We start from the raw sequence: 26,772 nt of genomic DNA, 5'->3' as shown, positions 1-26,772 counted from the left end.
TATCTTCAACTGCGCAATACTGAGATACGGAGTTAGGTGCATCCCACATTTAGTTTTGTGTCCGAGGACTGATAACCTACTCGTCGATGTCGACCACACACCGCTGTAGGTTGCAAGCACATGCAAGTGCCACTTGTAAGCACGCTCTATCTACGTTTTTCTTCCGTTCTCGCTGAACTGACAACCTAGCGTCGCGTAGCTTCTGCCACGTTACGTCACTCCTGGCGCGGCGGAGCGGCGCGCGGCGATTGGCGCGTGCGGGCGCCGGTGGTGGGGGTGTGCCAGCGTTGGTGTCGCGGGTAGGGGAAGGGGGCGGGCAGCTTAGAGGCTGCAGCGCGGCGCGCCTCTCAGTAGCATCGCCGCCTGCCAACTGGGTACACCTTCCAGCTGAGAGCCACGTGCTGCAGCAGACATCTCGCCGACGTGCAGGGACCAGCAACTTCAACTGTCAGCTACGCGCAGCGCGAGAGACGTCACGCCTCTCCCAGAGAAGATGGCCCGGCCGTTCTTTGTACCACCTACTGATGAGGACATAATCGAATACTATCGCATCCTAGACCAGCTGCTTAGCGATCTGATGGACATCCTGAACGTGATATTCAGAGGACGCCGTCGCCTGTCCGAGCCAACAATCAGACGTAAGTAGCTCTCTGATAGCCATTCTTTTGCTTTTGTGTTTTGGCTTTAAACATTTCTGTCCTCGGCATCTTTGTAGCGATTGAGTTTGGGTGGGTGGCAGCACGTATTGTCTTGGGCCAATAGTGATTTGCTTTCTTTTATGTCGTCACGGCTAGTTCTCTGTCATTGGTATTTTTTTTTTCCTTGGCCAATGTAAGTTTTATGACGACGACGTGTGCCGCTCCTGCCGACAACACCCCCCGGTGCAACAGATGAAGGGGAAGTCTGGGCGCAAAGCCAGTGCGGCGGACTTGTTGAACAGGACCCAACTTGCACAGATCCACTTGTTGCAGTCGACGCGCCTTGTTGCTTCTGCTCTGCAATAGGAAACAGTCGATTCTACAAATTCGAAATTAGATGGACACTCTTTACCTTTTGTCATCAGTGCATCTGACGTATACAAGAACAACTATCACCGCAATTTTAAACTTATCCTTGATTAGTAGCATGTGGCTACCTATGACAAAAGTTAAGAGTATTCTTTGTTCATTGTTATTGGAAGCAAAGACTCGTTGAGCGTTTTTTTGTGCCGTGTAGAGATCTTTTGTAATAATATGTTACATTTTTTTCTTGAGCTCCAGTCTACGTGCCACAATAAGTTAATAATGTGTTTATACACCAATTTTTAAGCGCCGACTACCTAACAACTAGAGTACCTTTTACGAGTAAGGAAATATACCCAGGTGATCATCATATTCTGGCGATTTCATGTACCAATACCAGTGTCGACCGTCGTTTTAGTCCACGTGAAGCGAAAGAAGCAAACATTTTCGAAGCTCTTTTTCCGTCCCAGGTCACATAACTGTCTACAACCGTGAGAAGCAACAGTGTAGTCCTTACGAATATCGACTCAACAGTTTCCCTGTAAGACTATTGTTGAACCGACTAACCGCGATATAGTCTTCATGTTTTGAATTTTCCTCTTGTTTGGCTGTTGTGAATAGGTGAAGTGGCCACAAATTGTCAAACGAGAGCGCGTTTTTGAACTGTTAGCTTTCAGTGGAACGACCACGCCTAAGGTGTCAAGCTCATAATCTGTTAGCGCGTCACAGCGTCGTACCCCAATGAAGGAACAAATTTTGCTTCATGTATTCAAATGGGAAGTAATTATTTCGAGGAAATTGAGGCAGCTATAAATTGCTTAGGCAGTGGCTAGTCAAGGGAAAGATAAAGATACATTGGTCTTTCCTGTAGAGTACTAATTCCTTGTGTTTCTGTGTAAACTGCGCTTCGCAGTGGAGCCATCGAAAACATCTCGTAAAAATCTCTGTCTCTCTCTCTCTCTCTCTCTCTCTCTCTTTCTCTTTCTGTGCTTGTACGTATTTCGATTTTGCTTTTCTCTGATGCCTCTTGTCTGTGTGTGTATGCCCGCTTTTCCGCCTTATACCTCAGAAATGTGAGCCAGCATGTGTACGGTATTTTATCGAAGGCAGACTTTTTTTAGCTGTACAGTATACATCATATCCAAATGCGCGCAATTAATATTGCCGCCTGCATATCTCTGCCCGTGGTTAGCATCTCTAACAAGGATGCCATGCGCTGTTATCAGTAATTGCACTCCTCTGGCATCAGAACTTAGTATAAGTATGGGAGCTCAGTGAGGTGCCCAACACACACTCCTGATGTCGTATGTCGGAGAAAGATGTGATAAAAATCGTTACATGCATTGTGTTCGGTATGTCTCGAAGTGGAGAGGCAAAGTATGCACTCTCAATATAGTCATATAAGATCTGCAGCGACCGACATAGCCCTTCGGAAGTCTGGTGTGAGACTAAATCACTGAATTACTATTATTACACAAACGGATATTTCTGACCGTTGCATCATGGGTAGTCCTCTTGAGTCAGGGGTCACTGACCGGGTGGCGTCAAGCGAGGCGCTAAGCAAACAGCAGGATGCGTGTTAGTAAGCTGTGGCCTTTCCGATCCGAGCCTTGACGCTGCAGGTTTGAATCACGAATAGCGGCACCGCGGGTTCTGTGCGCAAACAGAAGCGACCGTCCAGTAGCTACACTTCACAGGACTGTCTTCGCAGGTACACTGTTTCGACAGGAAGCACTATGACGGACTCAGATATTTCCTGAAAAGTGTAGCGATTTACGTCATCGTCACCATCGTCGATTGTCTTGTCGTTTCTTTGGCGTCGTCGCATTTAAACGTGTGTGTGTGTGTAAGATCGTTGAGAGGAATTCAGCATCTAGAACTTGAAATAATTTTATATGTCTGTGCGGTACAATTATTGGGTGATATTCGTTCAAACATGTTCAGTTTCTATTTTATTTTGGCATTCGATATATTTACGGATCGCCCCTCTCAGCCAGGAAGTAAAAGTGACATTTCTCATATCCTTAGCCATCTCAATGAATTGAAATCCGTCATTGACTTCCTTTATGAAGAAACATTTTTATTGGTTGCCTGTTGCGCACATTGATACTCATTTCGTATTTCGGACACATATCACTTCAGTGTCTGTAGTGTCCACCTACTGCTGCCATCATTTTTAAAGGTAAAGATTTCTTTAGAAAGGCGAGGTACGATATGAAAGTGGACAAAGTAACTATGTTTCTTGAGAGTTTTCACGATTCTATGGAACGGCATTCTTCTGCGTCACCGCGTTCGACAACGAGTGAGTTCGTTGTTTGCGCTCACATTCTTGTCCAAAGTTAGCGTTCTAAACTGAATCCTTTACGATCTGTTAGATATGTGCCTGGAGACCGAGAAAGAGAGAGATATATATATTTTTGTCTAACGGATAATTGTGAAGTACAGAGGAACAGTATTAAAATTATAATTAATTAACATAATCATTAAAAACCTTATTTTGAAATAAAATTATATGGTCCTTTTTGGTTCGCTTGTAAAATTGTGTACTAGCAAACGTTTATAATCGTTCGTTACGGAAATGTCTGCAACAAATTCGTTGCCAGGAAAGATAGCGTAGATCGCAGGAACCTTCAAGTATAAATTTTATAAGGCAAACCTGCTGGCAGTTTCATTTTTTTCTCCATCTTATGAGAACTTCAGTGTTATCCATTTAGTTAGATTCATCAGTATGTCTTTTATCTGCTCGATGTTCTACTAGATGAGCAGTATTAATTTTTGTGTTTATAGAGTTTTGCCGTATTGTGGTACGCTAACGCAACACTGTATTGCAGGTTCATTTTGAGGTGAACGCTGAGAGTGTGAATCCCGTCTTTGAATGTTGTTCATCGCGTGACAGGAGCGGTGTGGAACTCCGCTGACCTGAAACGTGGAGAGGCCAGAAAAACAGCGTAAATGGTCCAGCGCTAGAAGCAGATGCGCTGTAACCGGCCAGGCAGGAATGGTCCTTGAGAGTGGATCTTGTGGCCGCAGCCGGGGATGATGCCCGGGGCACAGGTGGCGCGCAGGTTGTAACACGCTCGCCGGCCGCCTCCGTCGTGGCCGCGCGCGGCCGATGTTGCCGGGATCGCGCTCTTCCTCGGGATTCAAGCATTTTGTTTCGTACAGAAATCCTGAGCGGGTGATAATCCGCACTGGACGCGGCAGGGGAACCCATTACAGAGAAACTGGTAGTTTTGCCGGAAGAGTGGCAACTTTGTCTCTGCCTTCGTAAACCAGAAAATATGGGGATAGGTGCAAGAACCGATGGATACTATCCCACTAAACATAGATTCTTAATGAGTGGTTATCGGCGACGCGAGTCAGTGACGCAGGTGATGAGGCATAGTAATTTAACAGACCAGACTGTCGTTATTTATTTGCCGGCTGTATATCTCAGCACCGGCCATCCAAATTTAAGTTTCCCGATTTTTTAAACTCGCTTATTGGAAATATTTCCTGTAAAACAGTATTAATGATTTCTTTCTCTAGCCTTGGTCAATCTCTAATTATCCTGTCGTCGACAGAACTTAAAAGCCTAATGTTCCTCTCATCCATCGAATTCCCGTTTTATGTATTTGATATCAGAGGTATAATCGCCAGAAAGATTAATATTATGAGACGCTGTTCCCACTGCTACCGCGTGTAGTGAATCATTCGGTCCTCTCGCATCCTTCCGGTCACGCCACTGTCTTACTCTCGACAGCGCGGCACTACAGGCGCACAAGTGCCAGTGTAACGTATTACACGTTCTGTTCCTAAAATCTGTTAGATCGACTGTTTGTCACATGTGAGACAGATGACCTCGTAAATTTAGAATAAATGAGCATTTACCAACAAAAAGTATAACGTAGAATTTTGCAGTCTTGCTAAGAGCTGGTGTGGCGGCACTGTGGCTGTATGTTAAATATAAGTAATTTTTTGTTTACGTGAGAAATTCTTCGAGCAAACATAATTTGTCTTTTCTGTTTAATTTCACGCTACAATGTCATTGCCAGTTTCAGGCTCTGCCGCATCACCTTCAGAAGGCTGACAGTACATGGCTGCATCGTATGAAGCTCGGTAATACCCAGAAGAGCGACAAATCCTTTCAGACTTCTTTCATTTTTAATAACGTATTTACTTACAAATATTCCTCTAGAAAACATTTGTGTGGAACTAAGCACGTATTACCAGCCAGTAAACTGACATTATTGAAAATGTGACCGTCGTCAGCTTCCAGAATGTTACACCCGTAGTAGCAATATTCTATTGTATAGTAAAGACAAACTGTCATTGATTCCTCTGTATACTTTGAAAACATTAAATTAGCAAGAAAACGTTCAATTTGTGTTAGGATTTGAAAAGTCATGCAGTGCGAGTTTCTACCACTGGCCATGGTGCACTTATTGTCCATGTGCTAAAGCACGCCGAGAATTCCTCAATTAGTATTTCGGAGTACTACATTAGAGCGCGGATGTTAATCAGGGTATCACCGACAGCTTTCCGGTAGGGCTGATCTATGACACACTTCCCAAATTAGGAGGCGATAAATGACACCACTGTTTCTCTGTGTTTTCTAAATCACCATGTGCCAGTTCCAAAGCGTCGTGTTCCGGTAACAGACATCCTGTTTCCGGAATGCAGTGCGACTACTTCGCTCCGTTTCCGCGCAGACTCATTTGTGGTGAACGTGCAATTGAACTTCAACGTAAAGGCGGTGGCACTTTTTAGAGTGTTCTTCGACAGAATACTGTAAAAAATCCCAGCATTTGTGAAATAATGTGCAAAATTCAGCAGTACCGTTATGAACGCCGAAATTTCTCTGCGGAAAGCTCTTTGTCTTCCCCTTTGGTGACTAGGTGTTAGATGTATTTTCCTCTTCCGCAAAAGAATAGGAAACGCTTTAAAGAGAGGGGAAAGAAATAATCAGCCTAATTTCCTTGTCAGTTGATGTCTATTCCCGAGATAGAAACGAAAACACAAAAACGTTAGAGCAAGCACGGTCCACCGATGGCGTGGCAAATGCATTGGAATATTGGTTAATCTAAAATACACGAGCATTTCTTATATGTTTTAGTATTGATGAAACATACCCCTGTGTAGTATAATAAATGCTAACTGTGATTTATGCATATTTTACATACGTCTTTGGATTCGATGGAGAAATTGTCACTTTTTCGCCTTTTTTTATTTCTCTTAGAAAATCCTTTGAAAAATCGCATATCATGAAAGAGTATATTACAAAATAGCGTAGAAAATACTAAAAGCCTCGAATATAACTGTCCAAGTTATTTTACAATCACAAGTTGCAAGAAAACGCTATTTTAAAGATTTAGCGCCCTTTTTAAGACAGCAGGTTACATAAGTCTACAATACATATTAATGTGTCCCTGCACACCTTGATGGTGAGTGAATTTCAAACAAGAATTCTTTAAACTTTATCATCAGTCTGTGTGTTTCTGCATACGTCTCAGTCACAGCTTTTATAATCTGAGTGAAGGTACTCTCATACATTTCCGGCTAAATTCTAAATTTCAGTTACAGAGTTAACTTCGAATACTCACTAGGTCTGGACTTTACAAAGCAGAGTTCCCCGAGGAAACTCAGGTAAGAGGCAGAAGTGCCAGTTACGTGCATAGTGCACATCGTGTACTGTAATTTCACAGAAAAGCCTGGAGTTCGGTTTTCTTGTCATACAGTTTCATCTTACTGTGTCTGAGATAAAGAAACTGAAAAGTATTAAAAAGAAATATTTCATTCCAGAAATAAATTATCTTTGTCTCATATTTCAATAGAAATGCTGACGATTGCAAATGTTTTACTGTAAAATAAGTAATTAGTTAATTAAAATGGTGTTCTTCGTTCCATTCTGCACGAACTGTTTTTAGAACATATGCAACTGGCTGAAGTGTACTCTCCTGAATCTATTGTCAACCAGTAGTAATATCCGCCAGAAAAGGTGTTATATTTTTACTTAGATTCGCCTCGTCTCCTAAACTCGAATTTCCGTCAGTAAACCGGAGTTTGCAGAAAAAATACCAGAGATTCCAGAAAAGAAACTGTTGAGGCTAAAGTCCAAGCAAGTTTCCATTGCTGTGCGTGTAACTACCGTAAACTTAACAAATATGCCCTAATTTTGATAGACTTTACGTCATCAATTATTTGTTGTTATAGCTCGCCCGTTTTCTTGCACGCTAGAGTATGAAAGGGTGATAGCAATTCTTGTTGCAATTAATCCGACAAAGCTGTAATAAAGGGACTTCCTTTTTTTGAACTAACGTTGATATTTTGCGTTTTATGTTCGCACGAATATTGGATCCTCGAAAATGGGCTCTCGATCCGCTACACAGGTGCTAGCATTTCCAAAGAACTGAACTACAAACTGGGATGAGGATCTCTCAGTTGAAGGTTTTCGTAGTAAGCAAGCAAGTAACAACGTATAAGGTGGTGAATACTTCGTGCTCACTGTAATAAGACAGAGCCTCAGTTTCTTTTAAGGAAGCAGTATCATATAGACGGCCCGAATTTCTTTCATGGACAATTATATCACAACAAATATGCTATCTTTTCGCGTCAATACATAAAATTAAAAGACTTTATAATTTTGGTCATTTCTGTGACGATGATTGGATGTTTGCTGCTCGGAATCTCTTTTAAGTAAATTGCTTAATTTATGGTCAGAGATGATGTGTGTTACTGGGCGAGTTCCCGTTTCCTACGCTAACTGACATTTTCTTGATGAGACGGTATCGCTACATTTTTTGCGAAACTACTACGCGCAAAAATTAAAATAAATTTTTGTTATGGTGTTGGAATATGCCTTTTGTGCCCGTCATTAAATATATTTAATATCATACGAACAAAAATTTTTGTACTCAAATTATTATTTTCCTACGGTACTTAGAGAATGCTTACTCAAAAACGCTGAGATAAATTTCCCACTGCTGCCCGAATTTATTTTGTTGTGCATAAATAAATTCAGAGAACTCTTAGTTCATTCTTTTCCACCGATTATTCAGCTTCCGTGAGCATTGCGTGTTTGCGATTTTGATTTCAAACTCATTTGATAGAACTGAATGCATGTTTACCCGCCTCCAAAATCACCCCAGTGGCCCTCTCTGTGCTTATAGAAAGGTTGATTATGTCAAGAGGTTGCATAATAACAGTTATCTGCGATGAGAATGCCACAAAAGATTTTCAGAACTGGATTAAAATTCGAATGTTAAGACATAAATCGTTACCAACAATAATACACTACAATGAACTGGCTGTGGTTATATTGTCGCTCTTACGACCCACGTTATCTGTGTAAATTATTTCATTGTTTTTAATAAATTGGTACCAGACACTTGTAAGTAGTATTTGTTGAAAAGTGCAAAATAATAGTAATTATCATAGACCCTTCCTTTTCTCGTCTCTATACAACATATTATAACGACACATTTATTTCGCTAGATCTTGCAGTTGGTTGATCTGATATACTACACTGGGTACTATCGTAACTGGCTGGCGACAGCCGCATACCATTGCAATAATTAAGCGTCTCTGGATAAAACGCAATCCACCAAGAAATGAGAGAGTGTTGCGTTTGCATGCAAATCTGAATGCAGCTCTATGAATTTTAGCCATGAGACTGAATGTACGGACTTTAGCAATAAGACCTCCCAGAAATTATTTAAAGTGAGGCTACGCTTGTACATGTGCTGCAATACAGGAATATAAAGTTATGTTTTGGCTTATGACAAAACGAGTAAGAAACATACTTCTACACTGTATCTGTGACTGAGTAAACTGTGTATGAAAATAACAAAGGGACTGCCTAAAAGTAATTTAGCACGGCAGTAGTGTTTTGCTTTATAGTAGCGTAGCATGTTACTAGAAGTGATAAGAATGAGACGACACTGACAAATACCCTCCGGGGAAGGTTTATGTTCATATATTGCGTTGCTTGGTAATTTATCACAAACCAAAACACATGTAGTTTCACAAATTAGTCAGTGTCAATAAGTGAGAGTGCGTCTGTAATTAACCATTCAATAACTATGATAAAAATACAATAACGACTGAGTAGAAAAACAGGCGAAAGAATAAACAAAAAGGAAGGAGACAATAAATATCATGCATTAGATTTTCTAAGAAATAGTCATTTGATACGATCAACGGCTCTATGGGGCTATGAAGACTTAGATACAATTGTGTAATATGATACGACATTAGATTATTTTGGAAAGGTATCAACTGTGCAACATATTTGACGTTCCGATGCAAAACTAATTAATTTTGCATGTAGGTGGAGGATACGCTAAAATTAAAATTAGCCTTCGTATGTGTTTAGTCAGGTTTATAACTTCTCTTTTCTGTATACTCTGAATGGTATCTCGAACAAATTTAAGGATTCTACTGCTCACTCTTGGAAACATTATCTTCTCTCATGTTGTAATATTACGTTTGGCCGGTCTCCGCGTAGTGTACGAAAAATGTAATACACCAGCTCTACACCTCTGATACATCTCTGATGGTGTACAAAGCGTAGCCAACTAGAGCATGAATTTTTAGCAACAGTCAGTGTTTCACTGACTTATAATGATGCGAGCTTATCGAGGTACCGGTACAGATGTGTTTGGTGATTTATGTTTGCGTTACTGCTGATATTCTTTGAACCGTCACACTCATAACTACAAAATATTATGTATTTTTAGTTTTAACTGACAAATCTGTTGTATAGCTACCTTTAAATTTCAGAGCAAATCTTTCTCCTGCAAATTGGGCGTGTTTTCGAAGCGAACTGCAGTTTAGTAACGTTTACAGCTTCTGAACGTTTACGCGGTTGATTTCTATATTCCAGAAGAGTATCGATAACGTTTTTAGAATAAGTCTTTGGCTGTGTTGATTTTGGTAATTAATCAGTGCAATCAATGAAAATATATGGCGTGGACTGTAAGCCAGAGTCAGATTTTTGACGCCTCAAATATAAGTAAGTACTCGCAAATATACAACTGTCCATAATGTGCATTATATCAGACTTAAGGTAGTGTAACATTACATTTGAGTTTACCTTTGGATAAGATGATTGTTCTAATACTCTGCTTCGGGAATCATAACTTTACAGAATACGAAGAGATCGAAGAGATGTTAGTGCCATTTCGTTGGAAATAGCAGGTGACGACGACTAAACAATCGCAAGACAAATGCTCATTTATTATCTTTCCTGATCCAAGGATGACAAAGCGCGGTTCCGTGATCCGTTTGAAAGTTATATAGTTTTGATGACGTTTTACCATATTAAACTGATAAATATGCATATTTTATCATGTAACGTCAACAGCATTAATATTTCATCAATGGTTGAAGATATCAGGACATGGTTTGCAATACGCGACAGCACTCACGGGACTGTTCATTTCAAAGTATAGTTAGAACCACTAAACTGTATTTTAAATGTAACGTTAAAACAGCTATGGATAATTTAAACGGATCGCTACTTGTCTTTTAGCGTCATTCGAGAGTTTCTGAAAAAAGGAAATACAGAGTTAACACGCTCGTTAGCGTATACGGCGAGTCTCTTTGTAAAAACAAGGATTAATTGCGCTGAATATGACGTACAAGGTCGGCGACACAGCGCGCTTTCACCTCTTTAACACTGCGTAACTGGTCTTTGCCCGATTCTTCGGCTCTCGTACTTAAAACAATTTCTCGCTCTTTTTCTCGCGAAAATTTCATTGAAAATGTTCTCTAGTGTTGTATTAATGTACTACTCCTTCCACAAAACAAATAATGCCGTTGATAATAAACATCGCTAAATTTGAAAGAAACAGTTACTTCTGTGGCCCAGTAGATTAAAATGGACGAGTGTTAGCCAAACAATAAAATTTCCTTTCGCGTACTATCAGAAATGTATTGCGAACTGTGTGTGTGAAATACAAAGGTTGTCAAGATTTCCTGAGACTCCTTGCGTTGAGTTCCAAGATGGAAACTTATCGGTCTTGTAATGGAAGACTGCGTTTTGCGTAAGAAAAAGGCACGAGTCGTTTGTTTGATCAATGACTTTTCTCCATCGTTTTTTCAATGATTACATTTCATCATTAATGTGATTCTAGTACGCGGAGGACGACCTACAACTGTTACTGAACTCAAAGAATTTTCTTCCGGCCACAAATTTCTTTATATACAGAAGCAGATGAAAATTATGGTGAACAGAGTGTAAGCGCTAACAGTTACGTTAGTTTGCCAATTTCCTAAACATCATTGTTCAAAAAATCGTTCAAATGGCTCTGAGCACTATGGGACTTCATATCTGAGGTCATCAGTCCCCTAGAACTTAAAACTACTTAAACCTAACTAATTTAAGGACATCACACACATCCATGCCCGAGGCAGGATTCGAACCTGCGACCGTAGCAGTCGCGCGGTTCCGGACTGAAGCGCCTAGAACCGCTCGGCCACCGGGGCCGGCAACATCATTGTGAGGAGGTGAATTTTCTTAAGGAAATAAGATTTATTCTTTGAATATCGACGCCTCGTCTCACGTATTTTCCATCCGCTTAATCCAGAAACTAGCATCCACTAATTCATGTTTTAGTAAGGTGATCTGTAGGATGAATACCTTCCGAATCCCAGAAAACACTGACCGCTCACTTTCCAGGAAACGAAATCGATCTGATTCGTTACCGGCTCGAAGTCGAGTCCACATTTACAAATCAGCGTGCTAAATCAGTTGGATTCTTACGGTTTAAATACTGCGGAGAAATTCGTTATAGCATTTGACTGCTTCATTCGCCCAGCTCTCTGTCTTCGTGTACGAGGCGGAATTGTGTGTTAGCACAATATTTGCTTGTAAGCGCAAAAGGCTTCCGAATAGCACAATTAGACGACGCACACGGTGTATTGCAAATGGGAGCCTGAGAGCAGCGGCGGCGTGGTGTATGTTTACTGGCGGCTTTTTATAACGCGGAAGTAGCGCGCAGCGGCGCTGGGAGGTGGTGCCTGCTCAAGGACGCCCCCCGGCCGGCCCCGCTGCACACAAGGCCGCCGCTGCAGCTTTGTCTGCACTAGCGTACCCACGTGCGCTCTGCTCCTAACCTACCCTAACCTGGCCGCTTCTTCATATTGCTGCTTTGTGGCCTACTGCTTGGCACCATCACGTCCCGGGCTCTATTTCCGACCCACACTTCGCAGTTTAATGGCGTGGGAAAGCTGGAAACCGTATCCACTCAGCCTCGCTTGCCACATTGCATTTAAGGCAAGATTTAAAAACTCAACATTTGAGATATAATTGTCAAATAAATGTTGTCCTTTTGTTTTTGAGGCTTCTCGTCACACCCCCAGATTACAAGTAAAATCAGAGTTATTCCGTCTTGCCGGCACGGTTGGCCGAGCGGTTCTAGGCGCTACAGTCTGGAACCGCGCGACCGCTACAGTCGCAGGTTCGAATCCTGCCTCGGGCATGGATGTGTGTGATGTCCTTAGGTTAGTTAGGTTTAAGTAGTTCTAAGTTCTAGGGGACTGATGACCTCAGAAGTTAAGTCTCGTAGTGCTCAGAGCCATTTATTCCGTCTTTTGCGACTATAAAAACCTTATTTGGAGCGAAAGGTCGCGGGATCGAATCCCTGTAGGACCAAAGAAATTTTCAGTCTGCGTTTAATCTAGCACACGCCTCTCAGCGACGTGAGAGGTCGCCAGCAACAACACGTGGTTAGGATTCCACGTTAAAATGTAGGCCCGCTTTCCGAACTTGGCTAACTGGGGTAGTTTAGCTGCAGGCAAGGCGCAGAAGTGACGTCCAAATGTATGAAATTAAGACGGCCATTGATTCACACCATATTATTATTGGTAGTTGTCAGTTTCTGTGGTACCTATTTTATTTCCATAGGTTCTTCTATACAAAGCCTTTCAATCTGAAGCACACTGTACTGGCGCAAAGTACACGAGGTGTAAGTGGATATATAAAAACATATAAACGAGAACATATTGTGTGTCACTTTAGTGTGCCACAAATCGAACGCCAATTTATAGAAGAACGCGTGTAAATAATGTAGGAACCAAAAAACTGCCTACTGAAGATGGTTTGAGTAAAGCAAAACCAATTGGGTCCAGAGGAGATACTGCAGAGCCGCAGCAGTCACAGCAGTTGACATGGGTTCATTTAATTCCCTGCCTACTGGATTTACGTGGATGCTGGTGAGTCGCCCATACAAATATGCAAGACCGAAGGTAGAAGATCGTAACGTGGAAGCATGAGGTATCCCTGCATGGGTACTCCTAAGCCAGTTATACTTACTGAACCTGCAACTGTCAGCCACGCCGATCTCTTAGCTGCACATTTGGGCATTATGAAGTACGCTAAGTAATAAGCACAAACGTGGTGGTGGTGGTTAGTGTTTAACGTCCCGTCGACAACGAGGTCATTAGAGACGGAGCGCAAGGACAAACGTCGATATACGGTCTGCAGTATCGGCCTCAACTAATGAAATTTGCAACAGGCTCCGTGCCACAGTACGACCGCTAGGCTATTTGTATTCACTTATTATGACGATGAAAGAAATTATATTTCTTGTTAAGCTAGTATCTCATGCTATGGGTAGTGCGAGAAGCGTTTACGAGGAGTTTATATGCTATTCCTTTCTCCTAAGTGTCGTCTTTGTTACATACGAAAGTTCAATTACCTTGCGTGAAGCATACGCAGGGGATATGTAAAAAATCGTTAAGGTGTTTTGTCAATATCCGTTAATATTTTTTAAATATAAACAGAAAGATGAATTGATAAGACAACTTATCGATATATCGGCAAAATAAATAATGAAAGTTTAATCAGTTTCAGTAACGTCAACATCACGTCTAGAGCGTCATTTTTGTTTTTATGAAGTAATATGGACATCGTCTCGTCCCAGCCGGTCGCACTATTGAAGTAGTCTAGTCCTTACATAATTGTAGCATAAAGAGAGGGATGATCAAATCTAGAGAAACTATTATTCAAGGAAACAGAATTTTTCACTAGCCTTTACATACATTTGTTATTCTGCATTCTACAATTAAGGTAAGAAAATATGGCCAGAATTTATGATGGGAACTATTTTCATGGATAGGATCACCGATGAATGAAGAAGTAACACGGGAACACAACAATTAACGGAAGTGAAACAGTCGCAACAGAAAACTGCGAATAAGAGAAATTTTACGCTTTTCATTTGATATGTTATACACATATATACAAAAACAAGAGATCAGGTTAAAAGTGATGTAAAGAGGAAGAATGAGAACAGATGAGAATAAAAATCTAGTCGAAGAGAATTGATGACGGAGTAGACGTATCCTAGTGCATCTTAGACTACCTAACATTATAGCAGAGAATGAAGCAGATACTACGAACTGTACGAAACGTAAAACGACTAAATAACCTATATAGGTTACTGATAAAATTTGTGTAAAGTATTAAGTTGTGATAGGACTCGAACAAGACGGAAAGGAACGCGAATTGCAGGACAGGATAGAAAAATACCAAGATACTCCTGTGACAGAATAAAATATCACTGTTGCGCTATTTCGCGCTTTCATTTAAGCTACCTCCCTACCCATCTGGCAGTTACAGTGACACGAAGCTCGCTCTACGTTGCAAGTGGGCGAGTAACGGAAGGCTGCGATGGTGACGCGTCGTTGCCACACGATCAAGGCCTCGGCCGGCCGCACGTGACGGAAATATCGAACGCACACTCCTCTCTCCCTGTGGACAAATACTTGCCTTTAGAACAGGATGCTGTGCTCTTCAGCCGATCAACCTTGTCGCAGTTTGTTGTAGTGAACTGAGCCTGTGTCGACAGACTGAGGTGTTGTGGCGGCAAAACACTGAATTCGTATTCGGCATGTTAGTACAGATATTTACTCCTTCTTGGTTTCCACAGATTACGATGGTTAGTCATAAAGTTTTAATTACCACCTAAAAATAAGTTTTGTAATTATTGATGAAGCGGAAATAGGATGCGCCATTTTGTTTTGGCTCCTCTCGCAGCATGCTGCAGTACTGTGGCGTGAGAGTACTGCACATGTGTACCTGCAAATTATTTACGTAACTTAATTTTTTCAAAGTTATAATTAAAAGTTGATAACTACGCATCGCATTAGTGGTGCTCGCCGACTCGATTTCTTCAGTAAGTGCCAAGCCGATTGAGAAAACCCTTTCAGAATCGGCTGACATTTCCCTCTACAACTTAACCACCAAGCCAATGTAACATGGTCAACGAAATGTTTGCAAGCAAGGAAAGTTGAGGTTCGACGACTCATCAATATCGTATTCATTAGAGAAATGGAAAATTGGTATAATTGGAGAGTGAGAATAGTTCTGATCGGACAAGGATATAGACAGAAATATTTCTTGTTATTGTCAAAACAAGCATCCCAGCATTTGCACTACGTGATGAAAGGAAACCACGACACACCTAAATCAGCGTGGTAGGACGGGAGTTAGAAGCTGGCTGCTCGCCAATGCGAAGCGAGTCTCAGAAACTCTGCACCACCTCGTTCGTTCCAAAGTCATTATAATCCATAGTCATTAGCTCATTTAGAGAAGGATTACGCTAGGATGAAACCACTTCGGCATTCGTCTCAAGTATTTTAGGAAATCCAAAAGAAATCGAAATAAAGACGTGACAGGAGAGGGTCTTCAGTCTCAGTATTGCAAAGCAAGCAAGACGCCCGTTGTTTAGGATGTGTGCTCTTGTTAATAACAGTTTTCTCTAGACATTAATATCAACTGCCTAGTCTTTCATGCTAACAAAACGTACGTCAAAATTTTTTCTCATATTCAAGATAAAACTTCCGATCTGAGCTGTCCACTTAAGGCGACACATGATGAATATTTGTGCTTCAAGAACTCGAGTTTTCCTTTGTATATCAATACTCTTAAAGCATTTCAAGCTTTAAATTTCCCATACCATCGTACTCATTTGACGTTTAAGCCTTAAGTGGTCTTCTCAGTCTAGCATATGTTAGGTACGTCTTGTTATTGTTGTCAGTACAAGAAAAAAAATGTAATACCCGTAAACGTGCATTGCTTTTCTGAACACAGCTGTAGTTAAAGCACACCGATACACAGGTACTAATAATAGCAACAGTAATTTCAATACTAGTAGCTTTATAGGTACTCCACAGACTAATGAGAAACAGTTTCAAGACTCAAGAGCAAGCTAATGTATAGCAACAGCAATGTAAATATTTTCGCACGTCGTTCTCGCTTTATGGTACGCTTACAGAAAGGCCCGGTTTCCTCTCGTTGTTTTAGAGTGACAATTTTTTAAATTGTGTAACAGCATTACCAATTATTCATCTTAGCGTTATCGTGCATGTACGGTCTATTTTCCTATGATTTTTGTGTTTAGTGCCGTATTACGGCTTTTATTCGGTTACTTGTTTATAGCTTGTATGATAGTGTTATGTTGTTATGGGCTTGAGTTTGATTCGTATTTTATATAGGCTTACAGAGGTAAAGATCAACAATGCAATTACGTGGACAATGTACTATTACATTTTTGGAAACGGGTGTTTAAGAACCGTAGTGTGCATGAATGATGCTATCTATCTAACTCGTCAACACAGTTATTAAGATATTCAGAATTTATGTGTTTTGAGATGCGTAGTGTATATGAAGGATGGCCTGTAAATATAACGAGTCACATTCCTGACTACAGCATAATTTCTATTTGAATAAACAGCGTCGAATCGTCTTTATAAATATTTATTTTCACAAACCCATTCAGGGAATTCACATCATCGTTGTTAGAGCACCGTAAATACCTCAGTGCCTGTCTGTGCTTCTAAACCAATTCAGCGATTTACCTACATATATACAACACCATATTTACGTCGTTATTTGGTTACATAATATTCCATTACGTGTAATGTGTACGGTACACGTCAGTTACAGAATAATTGCATCTCCCACAATAAGGTTATAAATTAAATATGATGTCTCATGAACATGATTACATTTCATGTATGTTAGATGTGGGTTCTTAATTTTTTATGTTGTTTCCTAATTCTTTGCAGAAGAGTGCGATTTTTTGATGAGCATTTCGTTTAAAATTATAATTTAGGTAAATTAAATGGGTGGATTCTTATACTCGTATTTTTAAGAGAATGTACTATATACTTTGTAAATTTTTTCCTTCATTTGAGCTCTGGACGTTGCGATGTGTTTTAGGTTTTTGAATTGTCCATGTGCAGTGCTCTTAATGACCGTGGTTTCAACTTTTGGTTCATTAGTGCACTGGTGATGAATATGTAGTCACTTATACAGATTTTTGTTAACAACTGACAGTGGCATCTGGATTATATTTAATCATGGTTGTGAAATCTGTGGAAAATCAAACGCTTAAAGTGGCATTTCAGGTTGCTACTGGTGCCCAGACACACTACGCTGTTATTGCCAATTGTCGTTAAATTAAACTTTCTTTACATGATGGCCGTTTCTGTAACCTTTGGTCGTGCAGTGCCATTCTGAATAAAGAACTCTTGGGAAAACTAAAATAACTCCCTTTTAGAATGATCACATCTAGGTGCTCAGTCCGGAGCCGCGCGACTGCTACGGTCGCAGGTTCGAATCCTGCCTCGGGCATGGATGTGTGTGATGTCCTTAGGTTAGTTAGGTTTAAGTAGTTCTAAGTTGTAGGGGACTTATGACCTCAGCAGTTGAGTTCCATAGTGCTCAGAGCCATTTGAACCATTTTTAGAATCATCACAATATGTTTTAGTTAAATAAACCGATTTCGGTCCTGTATGTCCATTTGCGAGTGAGTGACTTCACAATCTTATAAACGCGAAGCATTGTGCGTACACATTTTGTATCCTCGACGTGTTACTTTGTGCTCTACAACTGATCTGAAGATCGTTGCAAACGGTCGAAGCGGATCATTACAATGAAAAAATTTAAAATAACAGTAAAACAAAAAATAAAATTATGCAATCCTACACTGAAATAACACTGTTCGCAAATAAATATATCCCGTCTGCTTCACTTCTCCGTAAGTTTTTAAGCCAAAACTCCTGCACTCGTGGAACAAAAATATTCTTCTCATGTATTGGCAATCCGCCTGTTCAGGACACATTTCCCTGGACTGCCAGTTTCTCTTTTAACATCCGGTCTATATCACAAAACTTGTTTCGGTATGCGCTCTTCTAGTATTTCATTTAGCTGTGAGATCCATATTCTTTATTTCTTCATATCCTAACTTTTATTTTAAAAATGTTAAGTTCTCTACTCATCGACGTTTTTAAAAGTGCCCATTGTCGTGCAGTTTTCCACTGATCTAGTTATTCATTGTTGCTGGTCCCTGTATCTTAGCAAAACTCTGAGCTGTAAAGCAAGACTGGCACAGCCGTCCCTTTGTAAAATTTTATTTGTGTTTCTTTTCTCGTTTTCGTAGGTAATGTTCTCCAGAATGACTCAGTTTTTTTCTGGTAGTTGTTCATTTGGTGATCGATCTGAATCATAGTCATAAGCTATGTCACAGCCGAGGTATGTGTACAGGCTAATTAGGTCTGTTATCTAGGATTATTTCTGTTTGGGATGAATATTTACCTTCAGTTTGAGGATAATTACCTGATAATGAGTAAACAACATTTTAGTTAAGTGTATTTGTTCATTTATTTTAACTTCTCGGCATGCTCTGAGCTTGTCTTGTATAATTATATCATATGTGTAAGTATTACGATTTTTAAGGCTGGAAAGCAAACGAACTGCGTTTTTGTTGTACTATTATATGTTTATTTCTAACCAGATTCCGCCATATTGGGACATCATCAAGAAACAACTGACTAGCGTTCACAAGACACATTAGTGTGTAGGAGATCGAAGATGAGGAATAAAGACATACGAACTTCATATATTCGTTGGTCATAACATTCGGTGAGAGATATCACATGGAGCATTGGGAACTCGCGTTTTGCCTCAACCGTGTTAAATTGCAATTTATAAAATAGAACCGCAGTGCATAACCAAAGCACACTGTCTGTTATACCATCCATCCCGTAAATTGTAATTTGGTATTGTTCTCTAACATGTTTAGTGCGAAAAACGAGTAATCACATTTCTGACGTAATGTTACGACCAAAAATTCTGCACCAGTCGGCGGTATATTTGTACCCAATGTTTGGTTTTCTACTCATTATTATTTCCCGTGGACGCTAGCCCAACAAATATTAGTAGAACAAAAGCGCAGTGTCTTTGCTTTCCAACGTTAAATATGAAACTGCCCTACCGAGAGCTGACGGATGAGTTCATAAATATAAATATATTTATTTGTTTATTTTGCGTATGGCAATACGGCGACAATATTTTGTATATGTACAACAATATGTAAACGAAATGTATAAAACAAACAAAGTGTAAATAGTACATGTGTAAAAAACAAGCAATAGCACAAAAGGATAAAGTACAAACACTCAACACAAAATAACTACACATTAAAAGCTCGGAAAGCCTGACTAGAAACTCATTCGTATATTTAAAGCTCAATATCTAGATTGCACAGCCAATCCAAAGCAGAGGGTTTCGCATATATAACCTCAGAGACAGGTCCGGCGTATCTTCTTAAGGGGCGTTCTGTTCTAGTGCTCCACAGTCACAGGCTGGTGAGTCGCATAGATCCCACTTGTACTTATATGCATTGCATCTTGCATGGCCCGTTCTGATATGGTTTAATTTAGTCCAGGTACAATTTGAAACGTCCCCTGAGAAAAATTAATGAATTACTGTGCAAATAAACCTCTTACATTATTTGATTTTCAAACAGCTGAGCAGAACTGAACGTACTCAGACATTTCGCTCTTTACCTATTCTGATCAACACTAAACTGACAGCCAATGTTTTTAGCGCAACGCAATCTGACTTTCAATAATCCCTACAAGAGAATGGCCGTGACTAAAATTAACCTATACGTTTCACAAATCATTTACCTCACAAAAATCTTCGTTACTCGAACTACTGCAATACAGCGAGCGCCACGACTGCCAGCTAAATAAAAGATTGAAACTACTGAAGGCACTAACTACTGACAGGTATAGTTAGCAAATGAGAGATTTTGATAGAAAACAAACAATGTATTTACCTTAATAGTGTTCAAAAGTCATAATATATATAGCAGTTCATGACATCCAGTCTTACAAATTTACTGACTCTGATGGACACACGTCCAGATCATCCGCTCTCAAAACTCCGCCATCTCTCCCCGCATCAACCACTGCTGGCGGCTCACCTCCAACTGCGCAACGCTACGCGCTGTTAACAGCGAACTGCCCAACACTACAATAGCATATACTCCAACAATGCAAACCAACCACAGCCTTCACACAGCACAGTCGGTGATTTTCATATAGAGCGCTACGTGGCGTTACCAATATAAAAACCTAAACAGCCTACTTACAATCTCTTCAGGTCAAAGCCCGGTAATTCCAGAGTAGGATCTTGGATACCTTATTTATTAATTCCAGAATCATTCCAAAAGCGCCGCCGTTGCTCCTCGATACGGGATAAGCTTGAGCCCTGCGGTACTCCTCGGTTCGTATATTTTTTTTTTTTTTTTTTTCAGAAGGTAGATTTTCTGTCTGAGTATAAGCGTTGCTTACAGTTTAGAAGTTTAGTGCGAAGATGCCCGACGTAAGGTGTATTGGCGAAGAAGGAAGAAGGAGTGGAGTAGAAGTGTGAGCGAGCGCCGGTGTGTGGGTGTGGCAGGTGGCGGTCGCTGGCTGCGGCAGCCGGCTGGCCTGCCGGACGTCGTGGCCGACGCGGTGCGCGCTGCTCACCAGCCCGGGGACGCGCGCCTCTGCCGCCGCGTCGTGCAGTCCGTCGACAAGCTGTCCTCCTGCTACTACGACGTCAGCCTCCAGCTGCACCTCATTGCAGAGTCCTTCCGCTGCAGGGTGAGCTCCACCTCTCCACTACTGTAGTGCTTGCCTGTGCTAGAAACTCGGTTCTGTGTAAGAGCGCGAGGTGAAAAGTAGTCTTGCAGTGGAAAACTTTGTTATCTGGAAGTGAAATAAACTGTTTTTACAGAATCTGTAGATGAAGAGAATGTTTTTCACAAAGTTGTGTGGTTTGCAGTATTTCCAGCTTTTGAAGACCTTTTAATTTTCCATTTCACTTTAAGGGGGGTAGGACGTCAAACGGGCCGACTTGGAGCAGGAGAGGCACCACAGTACATTTTAATTTCCACTGTCTATACTTTTACAAATAAATTCATAAAACTTTGTCAGCATGACCAGGAAGGATTCAGAATTTACACTCACAGCAGTGGAAGCTCGAAAACATAACAAAATAAATTTTTTTTAGATGTGAAATTTCATCATTTTTTTTCACTTACTAATGGCAGCATTTGTTGCTATAGGTACACTTTTCTTCATAAGTCAGACAGATTCTTCGATGAATTTTGCACAGCATACAAACCATACCCAAAGGTGTATGAAACTCTAGAATTTTACAAATCTGTTAAGAACTGTGGTAAAAATTGAGGTAATTAACTAGAAAATTTGTGTTTTTTACAAACATGACGTTTAAAATATAACAGCTCATTCGTTTTCTTATAAATTAAATAAATTCTAGAGTTTCATGCACCTGTAAGTATGGTTTGTACGCTGTGCAAAATTCATCGAAGAATCTCCCTAACTTACAAAGAAAACTGTACCTATAGCAACAAATGTAGCCATTAGTAAGTAAAAAAATGATGAAATTTCTGTAAGACCTTCAGTACACACACCATCAGATTATTTGACTTGTCGCTCTAACGAAGTAGGCGAGTGTCAGCAATATGTCTCGTGGTCTTATCGTGGCGTGTTTATCTTCTGCCTTTAGGTCAGACGATAGAAATGCCACTGGCACGCTTAGAGTAGCAGATTGACGGTAACCTACTTTAAACAGAACTTGATTAATTTTCACACACATTTATTAAAATAATAACAAGCATAAAAATTACTTAACTTGGTTCAGGATGCTAATTACAATTGACAATCTGAAGTTCCTTTGGTATTGCTACGTTCGTCTTATTCTCACAAATATCTCTGAGACTTGACAAAAGTGTCTATACATTTATCTGCATGGCTAGGAATATGGTAATCTTATTAGGCGCAGACTGAAACTTGACTATAGACTGGTACAGACAAATGTTGAACTCGTACAGACTGGTACAGACTAATGCAGACTGGTACAGACAAATGCAGACTGCCTAATCGGAGGTCTGTACACTCGTTATAACACCTCGCATGTTCATGTATCTCTGCGCGATTGTGATCCGCGAGGAGAAAAGGTTCTGCGTAAGCAGCAATCTCATTGGCTGCGTTACATATTAATACGCGGATCGGCGGAAGCAGAATTTGGTTCGTCTCTATGGCGCGCCATCTCGTAATGCGGAGACGGGCGAGCGCTGCGCCTGCGCTGTTGTGCTTAGCGGGGCGCACACTAGTGGGAAAGTTGTGTACGCGCTGACTACGCGGAACTATGTACACAACAAAAATAAATTTTTTTTACATGTGAAATTTCATCATTTTTTTTTCACTTACTAATGGCAGCATTTGTTGCTATACGTACACTTTTCTTCATAAGTAAGAGAGATTATTCGATGAATTTTGCACGACATTGTAAACCATACGCAAAGGTGTAAGAAACTGTAGAATTTCACAAATCTATTAAAAACTGTGGTAAAAATTGAGGTAATTAACTGAAAATTTGTGTTTCTTTTTGTAAACATGAAGTTTAAAATATAACAGCTCATTCGTTTTTTCATAAATTAAATAAATTGTAGAGTTTCATACATCTTTAAGTATGGTTTGTATGCTGTGCCAAATCCATCGAAGAATCTCTCTAACTTATAAGGAAAAGTGTACCTATAACAACAAATGCAGCCATTAGTAAGTGAAAAAATGATGAAATTTCGCGAGTAAAAATATGTATTTTGTTATGTTTTCGAACTTCCACTGCAATGGGCGTGAATCCTGAATCCTTCCTGGTGATGCTCACAAAGTTTTATGAATTTATTTGTAAAAGTATAGACGCTGGAAATTAAAATGTCCTGAGGTGCCTCTCCTGCTCCAAGTCGGCCCGTTTGACGTCCTACCCCCCTTAAACGAGATCTTTGCTAGAAGTGCGGAAATTGATTGACCAGAGCTTTTTTCGCACTGACAATGCTCAGTAATTGAGTTAGGAGCTGGGTTCAAATAGCGGTTCGGCGATCCTCGCTTAGACATCCACGATTCTCTTAAATTTGTTAGTATCAGCGCTGTAACGGTTCTCTTAAGAACCGTATTACAATGTGCTAAGCCACAACTGACCTCGATGTCGTCTAAACGTACGTTATCCCTCATCAGTGTCGGTTTGCTCATCTTAAAGTTACCTATATTCCACTCGTGCTCTTGTTATTCAGTTATTTTAATGTTGAGCTCAGTCCTGAAATTACTCGTACGTCAACAGTGTGAATATACGACATCTCAATAGAATGGTACCACTGGATTCAGACTAATACTGTAGAGCAGTGTATTATTAATACGTGATTAAGTTTATCGATAGAGGCTTTATACATATGTCAAACTGATTAGAAAACACTCTTTGAAATTTGAAAGTGGCAGAGATAAAATTCAGGAAGCGAAACGTTATGCACTACTCGTAGAGGAACGAGGGTGCAGTTATAAGAGCCAACGGACATGAAAGGGAAGCAGTAGTTGACAAGGTAGCGAGACAAGCCGGTAGCCTACGTCCCATTTTACACTAATCAAGGGAAATATGGAATCAAGGAGAAATTTGTAACAGGAATTAAAATTCGGGGACAATAAATAAAATGTTTGAGGTTTCAAAAAATGATTCAAATGGCTCTGAGCACTATGGGACTTAACTTCTGAGATCATCAGTCCCCTAGAACTTAGAACTACTTAAACCTAAATAACCTAAGGACATCACACACATCCATGCCCGAGGCAGGATTCGAACCTGCGACCGTAGCGGTCACGCGGTTCCGTACTGAAGCGCCTAGAACCGCTTGGCCACCCCGGCCGGCGTTTGAGGTTTGACGAAGACATTTTAATTCTGTCTGAAACGGGAAAGGACTTGGAAGATCAGTTGAGCGGGAAAGAGATTATAGGATAAATATCAGCAAAAGTAAAACAAGGGTAACTGAATGTGGTCGACTAGAACAGATGATGTAGAGCAAGTTAGATAAGCAAATGAGACACTGGAAGAGTATGTGAGTTTTACAATTTAGGCAGCAATATAACTAACGAACTAAATATTATACAAAATTCAGACTGGCAATAGCAAAAATACGGAAGATTAGATAAGTACATTGGATGACAAATGAGGAGACACTCAATCGAATTCTGGAGCTAAGAAATTCAAACCGTAAATTGATTAGAAAAAGGTCTTACTTGTTACGTCACATCGTGAGGCATCAAGGAATCATCAGTTCAGTAATGGAGGGAAGAGTGTGTGTGTGTGTGTGTGTGTGTGTGTGTGTGTGTGTGTGTGTGTGTGTGTGTGTGGAGGTGGGGGGGGGGGGATTTGTAGAGGTACGCCAAAGCTTGACTACAGTAATCTGGTACAAATGGTTGTAGGTTGTAATAGTTCTGCAGAATTGAAGCGGCTTGCACGAGCTAGAAAAGCGTGGAGAGCTGCATCAAAACAGTCTTCGAAGTTAAGACCACATATTTTAATGATCAGATCGTATTTCAGATCTAGGAAATATTTGTCTATGACTGTCATGACCTCTACGTTTTCTAGTCCAGATTTTTTTAGATGTGGGATACCTCGAAGGCAACTATTGTCAAAACTGGTGAATAGAGTGGATGTTCTAATAATTCACACTTCGAATCCCTCACTTTCCTATGTATTCAATCACGTTAACGGACTTAAGGAAGACATCGAAGCAATTCAGAGGCGGGGTGCTACGTTTGTTACTGATAGGTTCGAATAACGCACAATATTTAGGGACATGCATCAGGAACCCAAACAGGAATACCTGGAGGGCGACCACATTCTTTTCGAGGAACGCTACTGAGAAAATTTAGAGAACCATCATCTGAAGCTGACTGCAGAACGGTTCTACTGCCTCCAACATACACTGCGCATAAGGACCGCGAAGATATAATACGGGACATAAGGGTCCATACTGAGGCGTGTAGACCGTTGTTTCTCCCTCGCTGTATTTCTGTGTGGAACATGAATGGAAATGACTAGTAGAGTTACGGGGTACCTTCCGCCATGCACCGTACGGTGGATTGCAGAGTATCTACATAGAGGTAGGTGTAGATGTTGTCCAATGTCCTGATCAAACACGATTTTTTGGTAACTCACGACTCTTCTCCCGTATTCCTTCATCCAGTTAATCCAGAAGGTATATGTAATATTTTCTAGTTATTCCTTGCCTATTTGCAACGTATTCAGTAAGAGTAGTTAGCTTTCAACATATGAAATCGACTTCCCTGATTTTGATTCAGTGTCAGTTGTATCAAACTACTGCTTTAATTATTCTTTGGTTTCTGGTGTGAACTGTTCAATTCATTAATCATCTACAGAAACAAAATTCCATTCTGAAACGTCTGAAACATTGATGAGGAATTCGCTTTCATAATTTCGTTCGTTCAGCATTCAACAAGTGCAATAGTCTTATGTGCACAGCGCTTTCCGATAGTTCATTCTACATCTACAATGTTCCACACTTTTCCCTTGTATGTCCTTACGCATTTTATTAACTTTCAGTCACCCACATTCCAGTACCATATTGTGCATTTTTCATTGTTTTCGTGGGTAGTTGCATTTCTAGGACCTCCACTTATAGTTGCGCTTTGCACAACAACTGAAAATGAAGAGCAGAATCCGTCTCTATTTTTTGGTGAATTTAAGTTGTCAATCAATTCTCCAAAGAAAAGATCAGTATGACGACGCGGTCTTCCAATTTATCTGTTTAAACGGAAACAGCCACCACGACCACTTTAAAAAGCAGTAACATTTAATTATTCCGCATATCAAATTGTCGCTTGAGATAAAACTGCATGTATATCCACGGTATCATTATGCAAGGCCTATAGGCAGAATGTACGTTGTTGCATTATTTGACCACTCACTGCCTGTTACTCTCAGTAAGTTTTCACCTTGCGCTCGTAGAATGTAAGGTACAGGTAAAAGGGAAAAATTACAATTGTAAATTATTGTAATGTTGCAACAGTTAATGCTATTATTGACATTACGACGAATATCTTTCTGTCTTCATGACCTTCCAATTATAAAATTAGAGAAACTAATGACAATAACACTCGGTAACAGATGAGAACGCAGATTTGTACTGGAAACTCACATGTATCGAGAATTATTACCATGAACCTTTCTAAAGTGAGAACACCAATTAGAAACACATTCCTTACCCACATATTTCCGATATTCGGCTATCTGAAGTTGTCAGGAGTGCGAAAGCTGCTTGGGTCAGTAAACTGATTGTTGTATTTTATCGTCAGTTTATGGGTACAGTTCACGTGTACAAACGCTTTTGCCATCTTGTATGCATTTTGCAGCTCGTGTAGACAAATACTGTGTAGCCAATCGGAACTGGTTATACATTTTTCTTTAATTTACACACAACAATCCATAACGCAAATTAAGAATTCCCACCTTGTTTTCACTCTTTCTCTGTTGAATTTCATTTTAAAGTAAACTACATAAACAACGATCCAGTGGAGAAAGTTCCTTTGTGACCCATAAACATCTTCGCCGCTACCAACAACGGAATAGATTTAA

At 40.3% G+C, this 26,772-nt stretch overlaps 1 protein-coding gene across 1 annotated transcript in view; it reads left to right on the top strand.

Moving 5' to 3' along the window:
• Positions 1-361: 361 nt before the first annotated feature.
• LOC126249531 (uncharacterized) overlaps positions 362-26,772 on the top strand; it is a 38,483-nt gene continuing 12,072 nt past the window's right edge. The window contains exons 1-2 of the mRNA XM_049951193.1: positions 362-638; positions 20,737-20,924. Of these exons, the coding sequence (XP_049807150.1) occupies positions 494-638; positions 20,737-20,924 (333 nt within the window). The 5' untranslated portion in view covers positions 362-493. The remainder of the gene's footprint in view (positions 639-20,736; positions 20,925-26,772) is intronic.

Source organism: Schistocerca nitens, chromosome 3 (genome assembly GCF_023898315.1).
Source record: "Schistocerca nitens isolate TAMUIC-IGC-003100 chromosome 3, iqSchNite1.1, whole genome shotgun sequence".
NCBI lineage: Eukaryota > Metazoa > Arthropoda > Insecta > Orthoptera > Acrididae > Schistocerca > Schistocerca nitens.
This window is presented reverse-complemented; position numbering and strand designations above follow the sequence as displayed.